Raw genomic sequence first — 23,055 nt, forward strand, 5'->3', positions numbered from 1 at the left:
TTTACAATCAGTTGAACAAATGAAGTACACCCTATGATTGCTTGTAGTTTATAGCTTGTAGAATTTAGCAGAAGTAAATGTTTTCTTTTGCAATGTTGCTTCAATTCCTTCAGGTTTCTGGACTTCTGTTTACACAACCCACCACAGCATTTAGTCAGGTTGAGGTCTGGACTTTGGTTCATTGCAACACCTTCATTCTTTTCTTTTTCTGTCATTCTGTTGCAGATTTGCAGCTGTGCAATTGATCATTGTCCAATTTCAACAAGGTTTTAACTGTTTGACAGATGGCCTCACATTTGACTCTAGAATAGATTGGTTTATGGAAGAGTTAATGGTTGACTCAATGATTCTAAAGTATCCAGACCCTTCTACTGCAAAACAATCCCAAATCATCACCCTTCCATCACTGTGCTCCCACATGGTATGAAGTGTTTGTGCTGATATGTTGTGTTTGGTTTTCACCAAATGTGGTGCTGTGCATCATGACCAAACATTTCCATTATGGTCTTGTGGACATTGTTCCAGAAGTCTGGTGGTTTGTTCAGATGCTACTTTGCAAACCTAAGCTGTGCTGGCATGATCTTTTTAGATAGAAGATACTTTTCCCTAACAGCACTTCCAAAAGAGCAATACTTGATGAGTCTTTTTCTAATTGTGCTTTCAAGAACGTTTTTTTCCCGCTTTCATGAACTTTAACATTTAAGCCTGTAGAGTCCGAGGTGTATCTCTTGGGTTTTTGGTAATGTCACTGAGCATGGCATGGTCTAACCTTTGGTTGGATATCCACTCCTGAGAAAATTGTGATCGTGGCTCAAGAGTTGGGAGTTCACCTTATAATCGGAAGGTTGCCGGTTCGAGCCCCGGCTTGGACAGTCTCGGTCATTGTGTTCTTGGGCAAGACACTTCACCCGTTGCCTACTGGTGGTGGTCAGAGGGTCTGGTGGCGCCAGTGTCCGGCAGCCTTGCCTCTGTCAGTGCGCCCCAGGGTGGCTGTGGCTACAATGTAGCTTGCCATCACCTGTGTGTGAATGGGTGGATGACTGGATGTGTAAAGCGCTTTGGGGTCCTTAGGGACTAGTAAAGCGAACAAATACAGGGCATTTACCATTGTGCTAACATACCTTTAAACTCCACAAACCTCTTATTTTATAGCGGTGATCATATTTGCTAATACTACTACTTCTACTATTGGTACTGCTACGTTCTTAATTCCCATTGAAGCACAAAGGGTGAAGGTAGTTTTACTTCCTTTTTTCCTGTAAATCTCTGCTGCTTCAGAAGATTTTCAAAATAATTCTTCGGAATGACCAATGTCATTGATCCATTTCAGTTGTGTAATTGGTCAATGACCACCTTTGAATTGTGTATTTTGTCAGTAGGTATAAGTCAGTTAGTGCTGAGTTGTGCAGACTTTTTGGAAACATCTCACCAATCAAAAGAGAATTATATTGATGGCTGTTTATGTCACCCCAGGGTCAGGAATCCACATGCAGTGGGTCCAGACACTCCCAAGAAAAAGATATAAACACTAATGTGAACACTGAGGGGCTTTTGTTTTTTCATTAGCTTTACTCTATTTTAAGTTGCAGTTTAAACCAAACTTGTGGTTTGATTTAAACCAGTGTTTCCTTAAATGCATAGTCCAAAGACAACAGGTGACATGGTGGTGTATACATCCATCTTTTATCTACAGTCTGTGCTGTAGGATGTACTCTAATGGAGGCTTAAAGTTAAAAAGGCCAGCTTGACGTCATATCTGTACATGTGAATTAGTTTCGTTCAATTAATCTTTTTTAAACCACCTCACAGGTTGTTTCCTCTTTCTTCCACTTGGTGGAGCTAAATAGCTTTACAGGCTTTGTCAGAGCCAGTCAGCTGGGACATGTTTTTACCTATTCTCTTTCTCTCTGTCTCCATATTGTGTTCTGTTGAGCAGATGAAGTGCACTGTGCACACAAACGAGCAAATTAAACCTGCAGTTTAAGTCCAGGAGATGCGAGTAGTGCGCTGCATTCCAAAAACCCTGCACAGTCAAGAGACAGTTGAGGATGACTTAGTTACACTAATAATTATGATAATAGGTTTATCATAATTATTATCATGAAAAAAAGAAAATATCCTTTTAAGCTGATGCATGCACAGACTGAGTGTACAGCAAAATGGGCTTATGGACAATATTTTAATAAAGACTAATTAAAGGCTTACACGATCGACTGTAAATCAAATGTATTTTGCAGAAAAGCAGATCTCTGATTGTCTGTTTTATGTGTTTTTCTCAGTTTCGTTCATCACATTTTTAACATTTACAACATAAACACAGCAGGAATTAGTCAGTGTTCTACCTTTACTTGTTCTCAAAGCGTGGTTTCAGACAGTTTTTTCTACTTTTGAATCAATATTACAATATTAATGAGAATGGATATCGTAAATACAATAATCACGAGTGCTGTGAGCACACAAGCCCCACTGACCTATAGTTGACGACTTCCGTTTTCTTTAAACGCCATGCTTTAACTTTAATGTCTCAAATTATGTGTTTATAACATCCAGTGCATTACAAAGAATGACTAAAAATCATGTTTCATATCTTAAAAGAAAATTATATTAACACTGTACGCACTAGAAATGTTCACTTTAGTCCAAACCACATGATGGCAGTTTATCTTTGTGGTTTCCCACTGGGTGTCACAAACAGGAAATTCTGTGAATAGTTATGTCCTACACTGGCTTATATGAACTGAGTTCACCCATATTACTTTTTTAAAATATAATTTTTACCATTTTGCCACATATGCAGTCATGTGGATCCTTTTGGTTTTATTTTAATAAGCACAACATTTCCTTTGCTGCCAAGTTTTTTTTTTATTCAATGTTAATGTTGATGTTATCTTTGGATGCCTGACTACTATTACACTGGGAAGTATATAGCACTTATCAAATCTTAAATATATACTTTTTGCCTCTGCCAAAAAGGTTATGTTGTTGGTAGCGCTTGCGTTCACATCTTTTTTTCTGTAAAGACAATGGCTAGAAAAGTTATGAATGAATTCTGATAAAGCTTTGTAGGGGTGTAGGGTTGGGTCAAGTTAACAGTCCATTAAAATTTGTCAACGTAATGATTTGATGGTCGAAAATTGACAAAATGTTTTATAACTTAGAAACTATGATTCTTACAAGTGTGGTGTTTATTGTCAACATATAGAGAGTACCATATCTAAAGACTTAAACCTCTTTTTGACTTCTGACATGGTAATAATGCTATATAGAGCTATTTAAAACTACGTTTCTTACTGCCGTTGCCTGTATTGACAACATATAGGTATATAGGAAATGACATATGATGATATATCAGGATTTCTGATCTTATTTGACTTCTTCAAGGTCAAATAAGACGAGACTTTCATAAAATGAATTTACTTAAAATTCTGCTGTCTTTTTTTTACATTGGCAACATTTAGGAGACAATCCTGGTATATGGGGTTTCTAAATATCACATTAACATCTGCGTCCAAATATCCTGTCACATCTGACCTCACTTTTACATTTGACATTTGACGTTGTCATATTGACCCCAAAATGTGTTATAAACTGCAAACTACTTAAAGTAGGATTAAAAAGAACAAAGATAACAAAATTAATTTGTACAAAACACAAAACTTCTCTTACGAGTGCCTCGGTGAAAGTTTGCGCTCTCTTCGTGCTTCTCGTTAAATTTTGTGCTCTTGATTCCACTCTCGCTCTCAACAGATGGACAAAAAGCTACTGTTGGAGAACTAAACCTTTATTATGGGCTGCACAACAAAACAATTCTCATTCAAAACAAAACAACAAACACCTTATCTAACATCGTAGTACAGGCGGGTGTTTCGTGTCAAATCCCTGATAAAATGTCTCCACGGAATGATTTCTACATATTTACAAGCAAATAATTATTAGTTATTGCGTGACAGTAGAGGCCTGCACATGATTCGCTGCCTTCTCAGAGAGGATTGTCGAAGTGCATTATTTCCATCCTTTATTCTCCATCTTTGTTCAGTAGCGTCAGTCTTTTCCTCTGTATGTGATGTTCGTAAAGGTTGATGTCGCTCCCTTGTAAAGAGGATTGTGCCCCTGTTAGTCAAACACACACAAGGAGATACGAGTCAAGGGGCGGTTTATGGTAATGACACAATAGAAAAGTCCACATTTAAAACAGCTATTTCATGTCACCATTTAAGCAGACATGCTAACTTGAGTGTGTGGTTTTGTGTTACTTGTGAGCAACTTAAACCTACTGTGATTCCTTGTGGTTTGAGGCCTGTGGGATTTAGCTGTGTTCTTTAGGCCACAAACAGGCTTATTACCAGTAAAGGCTGATTAGCGCTGGCTAATTTAAACCCAGCCCTTCCGTTGGCTGCTTTTTTGTTCTGCTGGTAGTAACAGCGTGTAACAGAAATAATAAAAAACATCTTCAGAAAACGGGAGCAAGACACTGCGTGTGTGGGCTTTTTTTGTGTGTGTGAGTGTGTGTGTATAGGAAGGTGCAGGCATGTTTGCATACTTGTGTGTGTGCAAAGACTGCATTGAATCCTCAGTGCTTTCTATGATAATATTAAACAAATGCTGCACTTGCAGTTTCCAAATTCACTACTTCAGAGTCCGTTCACTCACTGTTTCCCACTTGGCACGAGCGCGTTCTTCCTCAAATTTGGCAAACTCCCGTCTGTCGTGGATGGTAACCAGCAGCTTCCAGATAAGCAGAGCGGCCAAGCCCAGGAATAAAATGGCTCCTGCCACTGACAGAAGCACCACCAAAATGTCTGGACCCTTGGGGCAGTCTAAACAGAAGGAGGAAGTGATAAAGGAATGAGCAGATAAGCCAGAGGTCAGGCCAGAGGAAATGATTTTATAACCGTGTTTCATCTCTGTTTCTTGTTTTCACTCTTATTGATTTAATCTCGCTAATATCGCAACGCAGTCCTCTACTAACTGCAGTGAGTTTTCAGAGTCAGGAGTAATAACACCTGTTATATAGGCAGATGTACAGCTTTAAGCTTAATAGCATGGTTCTTTTTAGCATGACTGACAGTTTTCTAATTGCCATCAGGTTTTCAAGTGCTGGAAGAGAACAAGGGAAGCATAACAGTGCTGGACAGGCTGTTAAAGACCAGAGAGAAGAGTGGAAGATGGGCCAAAGGGGAAAACGGTAACCTCTTACAGCAAGGCCACAATCCTCTCCTCCCTCACTGTGGTCTGGCAAAACTCTCCAGTACTCTCATTTGCACAATGACGGGCATTACGCTCCTTCAAAGAGTCACGGACATGAACCACTCCAAAAGTGGAACAACTCATCACATTTGCTAGCCTTGTCCCCATGACTAATTTCTCTTCAATAATTCCCCCAAGTATGTTTTACAGTCAACTAGAGGGACTGTGAAAATTTAAGTTGCTTGTAAGGTTTGGGAATTTGAGGAGCAAACGTGTCTTTTATATCTCTCAATATCTCTTACAGTAGTTCACTAATGTTTTGGCTACAAGTTTTGAGGCTTAATTAGTCCCCAGAGTGCATTGTTGCTCCAAAAAAGGTCTGCAAAAGGCCTGCAGTATGAGTTATTTCACATGAGAAACTTCTAGATCTTTATTTTTCCACTGCGGTCTACTTGGTCAATTAAAGTGGATGTGACGCAATCAAAAAAGCTGATGAACTGAAAAATATTCGAGCCAAAATGTGATGACAGATATGAGGTAATCAAAATATTATTCAACCACCCCCATACGATTCTAAATTTAGAGTTCTCGGCATAAAAAAATGACATATTTAAAGTTTTTTCTTAAGCTTTTGTCATTAAAAAAGTGTTATGGTGCTGCAGTGAATAAATGTGGTACGCTTGTATACATCGGACAACCAAATGATGAGGCGAAAGATGCCAAGGTGTTTAACAGGAAGAATGCTCCTAGAGCTGTAATGCTCTATGGGTTCCTCATAATGTCGGTATATCTGTGTAGCATCTGGTTACATGCATGTGAAAAGCAGTGTTGTGCAACCGAAGCAACGATAGTGAACTTTTACGGCCAACATCAAAGCTGCTCTCATCTTCCTCCTTCTATCATTCTAAATTAGCTTTACTTCCTGCTCTTCAGCTGACCCTTTAATGCTCATAGCCCATCAAAGTCTACATGGAAATGTCTTGGCTGACATTATTGATTAATGTGATTTACCGACTTTTTCTTATGTCTTGAATTTAAAAAAAAAAAAAAAAAAAAAAGCTTAGTCAGCTCTGAAGGGTGAGTGATACAGCTTCACATTTCCTTCGCTGCTCTTTTGCTTACTTATTTTCTTCCATATCCTCAAGAGGAGAGCACGAGAGGGCATTCTCTCTAAGATATGTATAGTCAGCATGTTCCCGGAGGAGCTGGGCAGCTATTTACAGCCCTCTTTGACACGGCAGGGTGCCCCGTGTTCAAGGCAAGTTGTGGTGTATTTCTCTGATACCCAGTTGTGCTTAAATTAAACACACACATTCATTAAAGGTAGACCCAAGTACAGATTTTCTCTGAGGGCAGAAAGCTATTTTACTGCCCCACACTTTTTCTATTTGGCCACTTAACAAGTGAGAGAGCAGGCATCGGGGAAGTGACAGCTTGTACTTGGGTGAAGAAAAAGCAGATGATGGTGAAAGTTTGTTGTTGTAGGTTTATCCTCATCTATTCAGCATTTGTGTTGATTACATCTGGTAGCAAATTCAGCACACAAAAGGCAACAGATTCATATTTCTAACCCCTAATATTAAATGACATTAAATTAGCAATTAACAGTAGAGATGAATCTATTGACAAGCTAGGGAATGGAATCGGATTACTCTTCTCTTTCATGCACGCACAACACGTACACAGTGGCGCAGGCTAGGCCTGGCCAGAGCTCAGAGCCAATCACAGGCCAGCCACAAGCCAGCAGCCTCGGTATGAGCAAAAGAGCAAAGGAGAAAAAGGTGAATGTCCTGTTATTTGGTGAAGTTATAAACATGCTGGAAAGTGATGTGATGTTCTCTAAATCTCTTGCTGCTTTAGTTTTGTAAAGTCATATGTGTCAGATAAAGGTGGGTGTGCAGCAGTTCATTTTATTTAATTATTCGTACATCCAGCAGCAGAGCACTTTATTTTCAGTTGTTTTAATAAGAGAAGATCGTGTAATTTACTACAGTGTGGGTAACATTGTAAAGTTTCAACTTTACAAACAATCAGAAAACAGCATGGGCCAAATAAACATCAATCTTTGTATCTCTTATCATTGTTGAGGTTTCTTACCTGGCTCTTTGACAATGAAGAGGATGGATTTGCCACTGGCATCTTCATAATACTGAAAACGCTCCACGCAGTCGTTCTCATCTTTGTAAGTGCAATTCACCGCATTTGTGTCATGGAGCTCTGTGTGAAAAATGTTGACGTTACATTACAAGTTACACAAAATGACCCCTTTAATGGATTGTTCCACCTTGTGCATTTATGGAATTATTATTAACATTAACCAGCAGTGCCAAAATACAAGTTTTGTAATCCACAAACATCTCACCTAATTCATCCACAAGAACAATCTCATCCTTGCAGATTCGAGAGCAGGTTTTGTCCTCAATCAGTTTGCCCCTCTTGAAGTGCTTACACTCCACACACTCCCTGTTAAAATGTAAAATATCAACTGGGCCATCAGCTGATTTTAAGGAGCTAAATTGAATATCTCTGTATGTAAACTCACTTCTTCATGGTGCAGGCGTCGGGGCAGGTGGGACACTTGTCACACGTGGCTCCGTAGGCACCTGGTTGCGTGCACTCGCAGGCTCCGCACACGCACTGACCCCTCCCGCTGCACAGGAGGCCCACGCTGGACATACAAGTGTCTGTACGTCTGGAGCAGTTACAGTTCTCACCCTGCCAGTCTGGTGCGCACTGGCAGAAGCCACAGTTACAGACACCGTGCCCTGAGAATAAACAAAAAACAAGAGGAGGACAATGTGACAAGAAATTTTATGTGAAAAAGAGGGCGCGGCACGAGTTGGGGAAGAAGGACGCTTTTGGCATCTGGAATGGTTGTAACTTCAATCATTTGGCATCATATAGTTTACACACTGTCTTACACAAACTTATTTATTTTGTTCCAAGTTTTGACAAAAGCTTATACGCATGCTCATTATTTTCATGGCTTTATTATTAAAGAAATAAATATTACGCACCATCTTATAATCTGCTGGGCAAAAGGTACCTTTACAAACTCACAAATGTAAAATAAATGCAATTGGGTGGACCTTGTTTAGGTGGTCAGCATGAGTTAGTAATGGCTGGCCACTGCTTGTTAAGTGGTTATGACTGAATTGACCACAAACCTGTGTCATACAATTCTTTTTTTCCCCATTTATGGGCTCTTCTCTGTACCCTGAAAAAATGTACCATGTTGCTTTGCCTTCAAACACTTCAAACACAGCATCCATAACAGCCATGCTGAAGTCAAGCTAGCATTTCATGGCAATAATAACAGCCAGAAATCTAACTTAAATTAAATTTAAAGGTTTAAATCAATTACATTTTATTTAATTAGCACTAAATCACAACAACAGGCAAAGATGCCACAATAATCCAGCAAAACCCCAACAATTAGAAGACTTTTTAATTGTAGCTAGTTCAAAATAAGAATTATTTCTTGCAGACATTCAGTGGTCCTGTAAGTTCATGACTTTACACTATAAACACTGGAAACCAGAAGCGGACTATTAAACTGCTAGAGGTTAAAAACCTATTTCACTGTTTGTCTGTGGTGACTGCATTGCTTTTATTTTTGGCTGCGTGATGAAGCGCATATCTGAGCAAATTTGTACACATTGTCTTGTTGTTATTCCACGAAACTCTGTGTGAATGTGAGTGTACATGCCAGTAAGAGTGACGGGGCAAAAACATTGTGGCTTTCCACCACAAAAAACAATGCCCAGATAAACAATGACACAGGAAGCTGCTTGGCACAGTCTAACTGGATAAAGGATGATCCATGGATAAACTGTCATTATCACATGGCCACAGGACTGCTAGCTTTTAATTAGATCATTCTGTGGAAGAAAAAATAATGGTCCACACACTGAATAAGATATTTCAAGACAACAGAAGACTACGTTCTGCACACACATAGTCTCTGAACATTTCCAGTACTCTCCCTCTTGGCCAAACATGAGTTTATATTTAGCATCATTACACCACACCAGCCAATGAGTAAGAATAAAGGTATTTTCATGTTACTCTATGGACTTTGGGGTGCACAGGAAAACATTTCTTTGTGAGACCGGCCGAGATGGGGATGGATAGTTTAGTGGCATATGAGCTCTACCTAAAAACTACCTAATACAAGCTGCTTAGCAAATAAATTCAACCTAAATAGCATCAGGAGGTACTAGTGCATAAGTTTAATGACACTATGTCTACGTGATATGAAAAGCTGCATTTGTATCAAAATAGCTGTCATATCATTAAAAACAAAACAAAAACAAACAAACAAACAATGAACTAAACTAAAAGGAAACTGATCAAACCCACACTGGAAACTAAATTAAACTAAACTGAATGTATAAAAATGTAATGTAACAAATTTAAAACTCTGTGAAGAACAGTAACACTGTGAACGCTGTTCACCAAGTATAGAGTTCAGGGTCAATTAGCTTACTTAGCTTAGCTTGCTCGTTAGCAAAAAGCAAAGAAATACAGCTAGCCTGGTTATCCTTGCAGCTGTTGTTTTTAATTTTCTTTTGGCACAAATTGAAAATGGGAAAAATAAAACATTTTATTAGGTAAGTTTTAGAAGTGTTGGAAGGAGTATTTGTGATCTCTGCAATTGGCTAACATTTCCCCCTGCGTTCAGTGTTTATGCTAAGCTAGCTGCGAACAATATAGCAAGAAAGTTAAAAAAAAAACAAAGAAAACTTTATTCTTACTTTGTTTCTGTTACAAGACTGCAACAGACAGTCATAAAAACAGCTTACAGCTTCTATCAAAGCATTCAAATTAAATATTAAAGACATTAATGACAATTAAATGTTGGGTTCAGTTTAAGGAAAAGTGGCTAAACTTGATTACATTTTGGATTTTTATTAATTGGGTTCTCATAAATGGGGTTTGGAATTAACAAAATGCAAGCACCGCATTAATGACATGAGATTGATCATTTCATCAAACTTCTAAGAAAGCAATAAACTTTTTTTTTAACCATTAACTCAATTCTAACATGAGCCAACATGTCTTGCCAGCACCCCCACTGATCTCATATGCATAATAGTTTTCCTTGAACATGTAGGTATTTTTTTACATGACAGCATGTGATGTCATTCTGATACTTTCATGGTTTTGACTCAGCAGCATGGTTTTTATTTAAAAACACTAAAACATTGAAAGTAATAAAAAGTAAAGTGATAAACTCACTCCACTGCTTGAAAATCTCAACCACAACAAAGACACAAAGTCTCTCGTGTAGAAGAAAATCACCATCAGGATGTTTTGTTGTGTGTTCATGAATCCCTTCAAATTCTTTAGTACAAAAGGTTTGGATGACACAAACATATAACCTGAGCTAACACTCACACGTAGTGCACATACACCAAACCAGATGTTTATTGTGAATGTAGCCCATATCCAGAGGGGAGAGTTTTTACTGTATATAATTCTTCCCAGATGAGGTGGGTGGCAAGTCAGTGTGGTGAAAGGGACAAACGACCTCAGCTACAAAACTGCGCGCATTCTACGAAACTACCACAAGCATACAGAAAAATCAAGATAGAAGTCAGTGGGTCATTTTGACCTACTACAGCTTTCGGGGTGGGGGGGGAACAGCTAAGGTTGGGCTATCTCTTGGCTGGGTATATCTCAGTTGTTTGCCAGCAACTTCACAGACCACTATGGCCGGCCAAAAATAATAATAGAAAAAAAGTACAGCACATACAATCTCTCCTGCACTAGTTGCTGCCCTCACTAAACCCCAGTGTACCATTTTAAAGTTAATCCTTGAACAGAGCTACTCCCATTTTTAGTCTTCCTTTAAAAAGCAAATACTGGTTAATAATTAAAGATAACTAAAGGTATCTACAGCAGGAAATTCAATATTTATTGGGAATAACAGACTATATTAGACTGTCCTAATATTTTTTTGTAAATGGTCTGATTCTTATGTATTGCTTTTCTACTCTCCCGGAGCACTCAAAGCGCTCTATACAACATGCCACATTCACCCAATCACACTCATTCCTCTATACATAGTGCTTTCTAAGTACATTCACACACATTCATACTCCAATGGATGCATCAGAGAGCAACTTGGGGTTAGTATCTTGCCCAAGGATACTTGACATGCAGACTGGAGGAGCCAGGGATCGAACCACCAACCTTCCAATCAGTAGATGACCTGCTCTACCTCCTGAGCTGTTGACTAAACTGTTGACCATTAAGCACATCACTGATTAATACTCATTCATTTAAAATCCTAAAGCAAAGTAAATACACAAGAATCCTGCATGTCTTTCTTACTGTAACTCATGAGGCCTTACCCGAGCAGAGTTCTCCCTTGTAGCGCAGGCAGTTGAAGTCATCGCACTCACACAGCTTTCCCCACACTTTCCCAAAGTCACTGCTGTGGCACACACACTGGCCACACACGCAGTCTCCACGGCCACTGCAGATAGCAGACTGAGGTCCTCCGGATCCTGCAGGTCCACTGCAGCGATCCTGCGCCATGGGGTTGTAATCACCTTCGGCACATTCGCAATGTGGTCCTAAGCGACCTTGGTGGCACAGGCACATGCCACACTCAAAAGTGCCATTGCCGTTGGTACATTTGGGGCTATCAGGCTGGGCTTTGGCCTGGCACTTGCAGTCGCACTCAAAGGTGACGGTGATGGAGAGGGCGTCCTTGAAGCCCACAGGTTTGATGATAAAGGTTTTCTTTTTTTTGGGTGGGCAACCACGAGCACGAGCCTCCACACTGAAAGAGACCTGCCAAAGAGCGCAGAAGTGAAAAGAAAAAAGGAGACGCTTATACTCATTTTTACTCGTTTCTTCTTTTTTTTTTAATGGCATCCAGACTCAGCATTATCTAATCACTGTCAGAGAAAACAGCACAAAGCAGATGTAACACAAGGAATGCCTCCAAATGTATTTAGTCAAAGTAATTGTTCAGCACTGCATGCCAGATCTGGTAAATGTGGGGAGTTACTACATCTGGAGAGATGGCCATATATGGAAATAATAATAGGAGCTGAGGTAAAGAGAAAGAAATGTGTAGAGGCCAGAAAATGTCACCTGGAGTGAGGAAAGACAAAGAAAAATAGCCATAGATGCTTAGATAAAGAAAAATGCAAAAACTAACAAAGAGAACTATTAAAAAAAGGATCTTAAGACAAAAAAACACGAAGAATAAAAAATAAAGTTAGAGACTCTGTCATCCATTTTTCCATCGTTTACTCCTTGACACTATGAGAAAAAGGGAAAATCCGACTCAGATAGCAGAAATAAGGGAAATGGAAACATACCAAAAAAAGACCCATATGGAACTAATGTGTTATTTTTGTTTATAGGGAACAATGGTCTCTCGAGATGGGTTATATTTTGAGTATAAGCAGAATCTTTTAAACATGAATTGTTAGAATATTCCTTGAAAAAACTAAATGCGTTTAGGCGACTGTGTCCTCCTATAAAAAAACATTACGGTAACAAAAAAACCCCCACACTGAGAGTAAGTTAATTAGTGTCATGAAGGATGTTTTCCTGAGTGTGGCCAGTACAGTATGTAAACAATCACGATCACTGTACCTCCTTATCTGAAACAAATAAAGCAAGGAAACAACCATGTACAGTCAACTGGGTGTGACAGAGGTTATGATTGTAGATAAAGATCACAGTCAGATTACTGCCTTTCTCCCCTTTCTGTGGTAATTCAGAATCTACCTTATTAATCCTAAATCTTCTTTTATGTGGGTAACTTTTTTGGGCCACCTGTCTTTGGTTACTCATGTTGTGACTACATTGTAGAAAAAGTGCACTATTGATCTGAATATATAACTAGCTTTATATGTAATACTCCATTTAGTCAAAATATCACTTAACAAGCAGGGGCCAGCCATTACTAAGTCATGCTGACCACCTAAACAAGGTCCACCCAGTTGCATTTATTTTAACTATTTTATATAACTGTTGATAAACATCATAAGTGTTATAGTATTATTAGTAGATCATGAGTATTACTGTTTACAGTAATGTGAAAAAGTTCACCCTCTTTCAATTCTAAGATTTTACATATGAGAACACAATATAAAGTCCTTAGCAGGTCCTAAAATGATTTGAATACAAGTTCGGATGAACAGCAACACATGAAATATAACACTGTGTTATTAGTTATGTGGCAAAAACTAAACCAAAATGGAGAAGCAGTGTATGCAAAACCATGTACGCCCATGTGCGGGCTGACGCCCACTCACATCCTCGGCCTTCTGACCTCAGGAAATCACATGTTAGGGTGGGGCTAGGTTTCACAATGAGTTCACCTGAAACCTTGGCTGATTGTGACCTATACCTGTTTTCACACCTTGGCTTGTGTCATTAGGTAGAGAATCATTAGGGCGCCCCATGGGGGACACTCCCATAGGGCTTAAATCTGGGACCCTCCACCATTTGACCTTAGAACTGAAGAAGCTTCTCGGATGAGAGGTGAAACGTCTTCAAGCAACTTAAAGAAGTCCAGACGCTTTTCTTTCCAAGCTCCTTAGACTACAATGAGCTGGAGAACCATCACAGACATGTACGCCCTTACTGTTTCCATAGCAAGAGGGTAAATAACAGCCAGGTCAAATTCATTTTGATTTTGGCAGATGGCCGCGCTGCCTGTACTGGAGGTTTCTTCCTGTTAAAAGGGAGTTTTTCCTTCCCACTGTCGCCAAAGCTCTCGCTCATAGGGGGTCATATGATTGTTGGGAGCTCTGATTTTTTTTTGTATTATCGCAGAGCCTTACAGTATAAGGTGTCTTGAGGTGACTGTTGTTGTAATTTGGTGCCATATAAGTAAAACTGAATTGAATTTAATATATTGATCATCAGTGGTTTGTGTAGTTTGTTGGTCTGGCACATTCAGTTGTGTGTGATGTCCAAAAAATGTATAATCCATTATTCTACAATGAGAAAGATGATTTATAAATAGCAAACATTCAAGTATTTACCAATCTCCCCAGGAATGGACCGTTGGAACGTCCAGTACTCAGAGACACTGTAAAAAACCCAACTCAGACTCTACAGGCCTCTGTTAGCATGTTAAATGTTAAAGTTTGTGACAGTAAAATTAGAAAAAGACTGACCAAGTATGACGTGTTTGGAACTTTTTCCAGGAAAAAACCTCTTTCTCCAGGCCTCTCTAAACAGAACATGGCAGTATGGCTTAGAAATGCTGTGGGGGGGGGGACCTTAACAAAGCTCTACATGAATGAAGGCTTGAAAATCTCAGTTAAGGAGGTGGTCATGATGATACAAACTAATGAATCATAGGGCGTGCTTAGTTTTTTACACACAACTTCTGTTTTTGTTCATTAATCATGTGTTGCTGTTCATCTAATGATTTAGAACGTGGTAAAGACCAGAGCTGCCTTATAAGAGTCCAAAAGTAAAAATATGAAAGTGGGAACTCCACTCCAACTCACACTGTGGTGATTTTGCTATACTGACCACAGATAGATGTACAGCCACGTCTCTGTAATATGAAGCCAAACCTTGTAGTTGCAGTGCAAAGTCTAGAAGAACTAACCGTATCTCCTATTTTGAGCCCAGAGCAGGATTTGAGGCCAGGAATGACCTCTCCATTCAGGCAGGTGGCGTTGAAGGAAAGAGACAGTTCCTCTGGGACGCCTTGCAGCTCCAGTTCCACCTTGGAACGAATTTTCTGACGACAACAGAAAAAAGCAGGAAACACAAACACGCACACATAGGAGGTGGTTTTCAAGACGGGTCATTTCCTTCGCTTAAATATGAGTCAAACAATTAACTCATAGCAAATTATACACGACATCTTACTGACTTCTCTAACGACTTGAGTGTATATTGCAGTGCAAACAGCTAGAATTACTTTTCAGCTCATTCACCTGCCGTCCTGCGTAATAAACTCACGTTCAACATAAATAATGAAACCCAGCCAAGAACCTCCTACATTTGGTCAGCTTCACACTTCAGCCACGGGGGAATTTCTCCTGAGACTCTGGCTCTACGCTGCGTATGACTCACATGCTGTGGGTGTGTGTCAACAAGCACATGTCATCCCCTCAAAGACTGTCTCGCCAAGGATGTGTGAACGTGTGTGTCTGCATGTGCGTGTGTGTTGTACTCACTTTGTACGCCTTTAATATGAGCTGAATAACATTTCCCGAGTCATTGGACAGAGTTCCCACTGTGGTGCCAGGAATCAGCTCACTGTAGTTCTACAACGCACACAGACAGAGAGACTGTTCTAATCCTGCATCATCAGGGAGTCTTTTAATCATTTATCGATTGCTGCTAATGTCATCTGCATCTCATTAGTTGCAAACATAGAATGCAACCATCCAATACCCACCGAATAAAGATAGCTAATTATTTGATATTAAATCATTACTGTCAAGATGATATTTTACTACATTTTCATTAGTTAATTTCTTCCAATGGATCGCTGTTATATTATCCATCCATCTTGTTGTCCCATTCATGGTTGTGGTAGGCTTACCACAGGGTGCTATAGGTGGGGTAAACCCTGCACAGTCTGTCGCAGGGATAACACAAAGAGACAGACAACTATTCACATTCACATTCACACCTTTGGGCAATTTTAGAATCACCATTTAACCAAACCCCACCAACTGCACATAAATGGTAAGTGCCTAAGTGCTTTCTATCTAACATTTACACCCATTCAAACTCTGATGAACCCATCAGAAAACAACTCAAGGTTCAGTATTTTGCCCAAGATACTAAACCCTGACCCTGTGGCATGTAGACTAGAGTAGCCAGGGATCAAACCACCGACCTTCCCAATATTTGGTCGTAGTAGTAATAATAGGTTGCTTTACCTACTAAGCTACAGCCAGCCTATGTCTTTGAGCTGTGGGAGGAAGCCAGAGTATCCAAAGAAGACCCACAGACTCCACACAGAAAGGCTCCAGCCAGATGGTGGACCTTCTTCATGTGAGACAACAGTGCTAACCACCGTGCTACCATGCTACTGAAAATTATAAACAGTAATTTATATCGCAAGTAAAACTAATACTAAAATATTTGTATGTTTTTTCTGTTGTTTTCTGAGACAGTAAATGGCAGAGCAAGTACAAAAAGAAAAACCAATAGTGTTTATTTAGAGAGATTAAGCCACTGTTTCCGCTAGCTTCCGTGGTTTCTCACAATCATTTTAGAGACGTTTACAGTTACGAGTTACATCAAATGTGTGAAAACTGAAACATCCAAAATGCATGATATAAATGTGACGTGTGCTATTAGTGCATGAAAGTCGCATGTACCCAGTCTTCTTTTTGTGACTTTACAGTCACATTTTTCTTTCATTTATCAGTTTGGAATAATTTTATGTAATTATGATATTTTGTTGTTTTATTTTTTAGTTCTGTTTTTAGCCTCTATGACTGATTCCATGTCTTCACCTGTAATTTCCTGCTAATACTAACTTTACTGGGAAGTTCTGTGGGTCAGCTCATGTTGTTTTTAAATGTGCTGTATTCATAAAAGCTACTTGGCTCAACATGCAATAGTTTCCATCCAGTAGCCAAAACTATGTATAAAATACTGTTTGACAACAGTTGGATGTAGTAGTGTTTCCAGTTTTGGAAAAACTGACTTTGTCTCCTTCGGTGTCTGAGTAGTGTGCAAACAGTGATTTCCAATGCAGCATCCAAGAATTTTTCTTTTTTTTTTAACAAACCAATGAGGTTCAGTGGACCTCTCTGAAAACACTCTTTCATATTTGTTTTCATTTTTAAAAAATGCTTAGTTTATGTTTGCATTTTTAGTTTTTTGAGCAATTATGTTGTAACAGAAGGGAACCGTGTCCACTGCAGAGCTCCTCACCTGGTAAAGGGTAACCACAGGGTTGGTGACTGCAAAGATGAGGTTGATGTTGTTCTCTGACATCTTCTCCGTGATCAGAGCAAGAGATGGATAATCCTGTGGTAACAAAAGGACAATGAAGTTAGCACATGCTGCTTCCGTGGTTTCCCTTCATTGCCGTCTGTGCACACAAATACCCGGCTTTAATATGCGCTAACCATGGTCGTAGACTTGCTGTACATATTATCAGAGTTCAGGTGGCATCGTCCATCGTTGGGCTGCACGATTCCAGCCAGACGACCATCCAGAGCCACGTGAGTCTTTGCGTCTGAGGTGAAGATCAGAAGGTGGGAAGCATCTGGACGCCAGCCGATCTGCTCCTGGTTCCCATCAAACCAGGTAACAGAAAAGGAGGAAAGTAAACAATAAAGAATTTTTCAGTTCTTTTCAAACAGCAAATCTCCTTCTGATTAACTTAATTTTACCGCCCAGCCTTTAAATATTTCTGAGCTTAGGTGTGCGTGACGGAGGAGTAAAAGAATCCCAAACCAAATCTCAAGTTATGTCTGTGAGATGGGGAAACGTGTGTGCTCGTGCAGTCTGCCTCTCCACCTTGCACACAGCAGCCTGGATGATGGCATCAAAGCCTCCCTCCGGGGCATCTCGGTTTCTGGACACCATCTGCTTCTTCACCTCCTCCGTGAAGCGGCCCACTTCCTCCGTCAGAGACAAGACATGTTTGTAGCCAAACTGTGGCAGACAGGTGGTATTAATGCTGCCAAGTAAAGAGAAATTAAATGTTTACTTTGACAGAGAGCATCAGGGTTCATCCAAAAGTGGTGTCAACTCCAATAACTGATGACATCTCCACCCATCACCACCCTCAAGAACAATGTTTATGTACAATATAATATGTATGCAAGAAGCATGCTTAGTAAGCAAACATGTCCAGAGGTCATTCAATTAGAACAACTACAATTTTGTTATGAAATTGAATGCAAAATCTTTACAAAGTGCAGTTGACCTGTGTCCTGATTCGAGATATTGAGAACCAAACCAAAATACCAGAGGCCCAGAAGGATGCAATCAAACAGATGAGTTTATTGAACACACGCGTGGGAAGAAGCACACAGCATCACATCTGGGGGGTTCTTCTCCCAAAATACACAGAGAAAGGTTTTTATAACGTCGGGGTTTGACGCCCCCTCTTGCGTTCTATAACATATTTTTGTATTTCTAAGAACATCATTTGCATCTTGTACAGACAATAATCAATTTTTAGAACTAAAGTCAGACACAGACGTTCCTCTTTCTAGCATCTTCTTTCCAAATACGACGATGATTTCAGGCCCTCCAGGTCCCCGTGGACATGACATCCTCTCTGATACATCTTCAGTCATCTGTTACTAAGCAAACTCCTATGTAACAGGTTACAACAAGAAGCTGAATGCGTTCGGGCCTCTGCTCAGGCCTGTTCCTAGATTATATGTATTATATGTGTTTTGTAAGCGTGTATGCTGTTTTAACCTTAATGTTGTGTGTACACACAACATTATTATGGCTGCTCCTGTAATAAAAGGTTAATGTGAGACCAACAGGTTTTAATGAACATCTTAATGCAGCATCAATGCTGTAAGTTAGATTGTTAATGCAAAGTTAATGATGCAGGTTATATTATAGCTGTAACATAATTTCTTCAATTCCACACCTGCAAATGTCTTCTTGGTTAGTTATCCTTTACAAACCAGCTAACTATATTTTCAAATTTTCGACATCACTGGTATTTTAATGTTAAGTAATATATACATAAACAAGAGCGGTTAAGAGTTCAAGTCCCCCCGAAGGGCAAGGCCTACACTAAAACTTTGATGCTATATGCTGATGTCAGCATTGTTAATATGGAAATCGTTTTCTGTCATTGTGAAGTCCTATAATGTTGCATTGAAAAAAATGCTTTAAAGAGCTCAGATATAGAGACTGCTTATGTGCTACAATGACTAATAGTCTGGAGACGATCCAGTGGAAACTAAAGCTTTTTCCTAATCTGTGTGACCCTGACCTTTGACCTATGAGCTATGACCTTGAACCATTACATACTAAAATGGTGTATTTATCTTTACCCATACAATAGGAGCAGAATTTGCTGGCATCTATAAGCTCCAAAAACTTGAGATTTTAAGATGCATGTGCAGTCATGCAGTGTATGATCATTGTGACGTTGTAGGGCGTCGTAATTGAAACAACAAAATGTGTGTTGTACAGTTCTCAGTATTTTTTTTATTGATTTTGACATTTGCTGTGACCTTGACAAGATTTTCACCAAAATTAAATCATCTTCAGCTTTTATTGATATCTACCATCACACAAAATTTGAAAATGATATCTTGAAAACTGTGGATGCTAAACTGGTAATCTTTTAGTTGTTAGGTGAAACATATAAGTCTAGAGTTGTGAGCGGTAAAGTCTGGGCACTGTTGGTCTCATGCATGTCAGTTTTTGACCAACAACCAGAGTACAGAGTAATATATCTATATTATGGCTAAAGCACTTCTGGATGGATGCATTTCGTTGCCTTGTACTTGTGACATGTGCAATGACAATAAAGTTGAATTCTATTCTATTCTACAATGTCATCCGAAAGCCATCAAATGGCATAGGCAAAAGGAAAAACAAAAAAACCTTTAAGAGATTTCTCCTTGTTCATAATTCATATAAAAAACTCTTTACTGTGAACGTACCCTCCTCTCGCTCTCTCTTTCTGCTGCAGCCTACTACAAATTCTTCACTTTTCTTATCTTTTATCAAAACATTCCTACAGTCTGGGTCTCACTTTACATGAGCGGGAAAGCAAATGACCCTGGAACCATCAAATCAACGTCACAGGAGCCTCTGGCTGCAGTTATAGCACTGGGATGCTCTTCCTCCCTGAGTAGATTACCTGTGGCTGATTCACAGGAGCTGACCAAGCACTTAGGAGCCACTGTGAGCCTTTAACAAGTGCTGAGACTCCGAGACTGCTCGCGTTATTGCTGAGCAACGCTGTGTTTAAATATGTCTTCACAAGACTGACATCATCTGCGTAATGCAGGTACTTAACACACGCAGACGTAAATACTGAAACCACTGAAATCAACACCGGTGGTGACATATGAAGCGTGAAAACACATTATGGAGAAACAACACCAGCATAATAAACTGCAGACTGATCTGGTTTAAACCTAGGATTATATCTTAGATTTACCTGTAGCAGGGGTTCTTTACAGCCTCTTTTGGTGAAATATACATGTAAGGCGAGAGCGGCTTGTCCACAAAAGCTCCAAAGCCCATGCGCAGGTTGCTGGTGGTGCGGTTCATGGCCTCCGCCAGGCCTTTGCCGAGCGTCCTCAGGCGGGTGAGATCATCATTCATGGAGTAGGAGAGATCCATTAAGTAGTAGAGATCTACGGGGTAGTCCTCCACCTGCCGCACCTTCACTGTGAAACGCTTAGCATCATCTAGAAAATGAGATTTAGAAATAGTTAAACACTGCTTCCTGATTTGACTGTTCTTCTCATTCCCTCAGAGAGAACAGTTTCACTCATTTCCTGTGAAACTGTGTAAAAAACCATATATCCTTATATGTAGGTGCTCACTCGGCCTGAGGGTGATGTGTATTTTCTGAGGCTTTATCTGGGTGACGTCTTGTGTCGCTCCCGCTGCCTTGTTGCTGAGGGGCCGGTCCTCGATCACCTGCAGTTTGCTGGTTGGAAACTCCAGAGCTGATGTGGTACAGCCCGCTGCCAACAGATTACTTTTCAAATCACAGCGGGACAGGCCAGCAACTCCTTGGCCAAAGTCCTGAAAAAAGACGTAGGACATTTTAAAGAGAAAAACAGACTCGTTGATCTGAATGTAGATTAATTTCTAGTTGTAATTAAATTCAAGAAAGCAGAGCATATCTGACTGATTTAAAGGCTAAAGTGCAACAGGGAGGACCGGGAGTCTACAATGGCCTAATCTTAGGTTTCCTTTTAGTACTTTAATAAACTTGTACCCTAAAGAAGTTCAGCCAGTTCCTCTCTTGTAGAGGCTGAAGTCATCCTGAAAAAGTATGTTGACTCCTATACTTAATTTCACTATATTAAATCACTGCACCCATTGGTTTGAACCAGAAAATATGACTGCATCCTCGTACACTAACAAGATGTCAGTCACTGAGTTCTGAGTCCCTAGACTCACATAAGCATCCCACTCAGAGTCAGTGAAGCAGTTAAAACCCTTCATTTTCTGTCCTTCTAACTTTGAAAGAGACATGTTGTCTTGTTCACAAATCCAAACCCAAATATTTTAGAATGTGCATGGAGTCAAAGACTAGAAGTGGCTTCACCACAGAGACCACTGAGAGTGTTCTTCCAAACCAGATTATAGCTGGCTGATGAAGAGATCTGTACCACCGTGTACCAGTCTGGTTGGCAGAAAGCTCAGCTTGTAAATGAAGTGAAGTGGGGGGAAAAAAAAGGGACCCCACCTCTTTGGAGCACCACGCACAGCTGGGGTGCACATCCAGACACTGCTTGCATGTGCTGGCTCCTCTGGAGGTGCAGACATTTGAACCTGGAACCAGGAGAAGAAGCACTAGATTGATTTAACTGATACTGATTGGTTCCTTTCACTAAGAGGAACATTTGGGATCATCTGCTTTACGTGGGTGTGAATTCTCTTGTTTTTTATGAGAGATTTCAACTTTTTGGTTTGAGAACAGAATTTTGGGTCATTTTTCATCAGAAAGATGAAGCTCAAAGAAAACGTGTCAATCAAACAGAGGGTTAAGAACACTCTTAAACTAGCAATATATTACCAAGTAAAACCAGTCTCAGACATGTTCATGTGCTATGCAGTGATAAAACAAGGCATTGAACCGCAAACTGCAGCTACAAGGTGAATTGTGGTTTAAGATAAGTTTGGTAAATTATCAGCTGCATGTGGCAAGAACTTTGTTTTCACTAAAGCTAGCACAGGCATCTGTGTTGTCTTGAATATAGGACTATATTTCACTGATATAGTCTTCAATACTGCACCAACATATGAAGAAAACAATTTTAAAGATCAACTCAAAAAAATGTAAACTGTAAACTTCTGCATTCCTACATGCTAGGAAACAGTGACCAAGAGGGTTTATGAAGATCTGTTTTTTAAGCATGCTCATGAGACTGCATGTATGTACCCACTCTGTGTTATACGTTATGTTCAATCCAGTCGTTTGTGCCACTTAAAATACCTTAATAGAACTGTTATGTTATAGCTGTTATATTTTCTGCTGCCCTCTTGGTCAGGTCTCTCTTGAAAAATGAGGCTTTTATCCGGATAAATAAAGAATTTGCCAAAAACTGATTGCAGCTTCTACCTTTCCGGCTCAAATAACTTGATATCATTCACAAGAGGCACGTTTGATGGATTGCAGCAGTTTAAATACCAGTAATCATTTCTGGCAAATACCGGCAATCACTTTTTGGCAGATGATCACTTTTTAAAGTCTTAGCAGAATTCCTTAAAGGAAGGAAGAGACAGAAAACAGCTAAACTCACCACAAACTGCTGCTATTCCCGCAAAGAACAAAACCCACACGCACAACATCCTCTGCGTCTGGAGAGCGCTCATGGTGCTGAGGGCTCTCTGAGAGGACACAGCGCGCCAGTCAGCTGAGGTGTGTGTATGAGGAGAAACGAGCAAGAAAAAAATACAACCCTCTGTAATCCAGACAACTCCAAATAGAGTCAAATGTCTCAAAGCCACCCCTCTACTCCCCATGCTGAGCTCTCATTATTATACTACTAAATATAGTGGGCGGGGAAAGCGCAGCATCCAAAATTGCGACTTTAGGAAGTTTTCTGTTGGCGGAGGGCAGGTTTCGTCATCTGATATGTCAGATTAATGGAGTACGTTTTTGAAACACTGTTAATAAATTAAGTTTCGTAGAAAAAACCCAATAAATTAAATATATCTAAAGCCTAAATG

At 39.8% G+C, this 23,055-nt stretch overlaps 1 protein-coding gene and 1 long non-coding RNA gene across 2 annotated transcripts in view; one reads left to right on the forward strand and one right to left on the reverse strand.

Moving 5' to 3' along the window:
- The window catches only part of LOC120441422, a 9,833-nt gene extending 3,588 nt beyond the window's left edge, over window positions 1-6,245 (forward strand). The window contains exon 2 of the long non-coding RNA XR_005614067.1: window positions 5,087-6,245. This is a non-coding gene — a long non-coding RNA (uncharacterized LOC120441422). The remainder of the gene's footprint in view (window positions 1-5,086) is intronic.
- Window positions 3,761-22,845, reverse strand: LOC116329797 (integrin beta-3). The gene is made up of 15 exons (XM_031751886.2): window positions 22,626-22,845; window positions 21,569-21,654; window positions 20,694-20,898; window positions 20,303-20,555; window positions 17,674-17,836; window positions 17,280-17,441; window positions 17,083-17,178; window positions 15,363-15,452; window positions 14,786-14,920; window positions 11,547-11,991; window positions 7,730-7,952; window positions 7,550-7,650; window positions 7,285-7,404; window positions 4,651-4,817; window positions 3,761-4,110 (listed from the first exon to the last, which is right to left on the reverse strand). Exons 1-15 carry the CDS (start codon window positions 22,696-22,698, stop codon window positions 4,042-4,044), a joined length of 2,388 nt encoding a protein of 795 aa, XP_031607746.1. The 5' UTR covers window positions 22,699-22,845; the 3' UTR covers window positions 3,761-4,041.
- Window positions 22,846-23,055: the final 210 nt, after the last annotated feature.

Source organism: Oreochromis aureus, linkage group 8 (genome assembly GCF_013358895.1).
Source record: "Oreochromis aureus strain Israel breed Guangdong linkage group 8, ZZ_aureus, whole genome shotgun sequence".
In the NCBI taxonomy this organism is placed as follows: Eukaryota; Metazoa; Chordata; class Actinopteri; order Cichliformes; family Cichlidae; genus Oreochromis; species Oreochromis aureus.

What these genes read in the sequence shown, in the direction of transcription:
- LOC116329797 (XM_031751886.2), bottom strand. Translation starts at nt 22,698, where the DNA reads ATGAGCGCTCTCCAGACGCAGAGGATGTTGTGCGTGTGGGTTTTGTTC. An exon ending in GGGAATAGCAGCAGTTTGTG is followed by an intron (nt 21,655 to 22,625) that starts GTGAGTTTAGCT and finishes TCCTGGTTCCAG; the next exon opens with GTTCAAATGTCTGCACCTCC. An exon ending in GGCTCAAAATAGGAGATACG is followed by an intron (nt 11,992 to 14,785) that starts GTTAGTTCTTCT and finishes GCTCTTTGGCAG; the next exon opens with GTCTCTTTCAGTGTGGAGGC.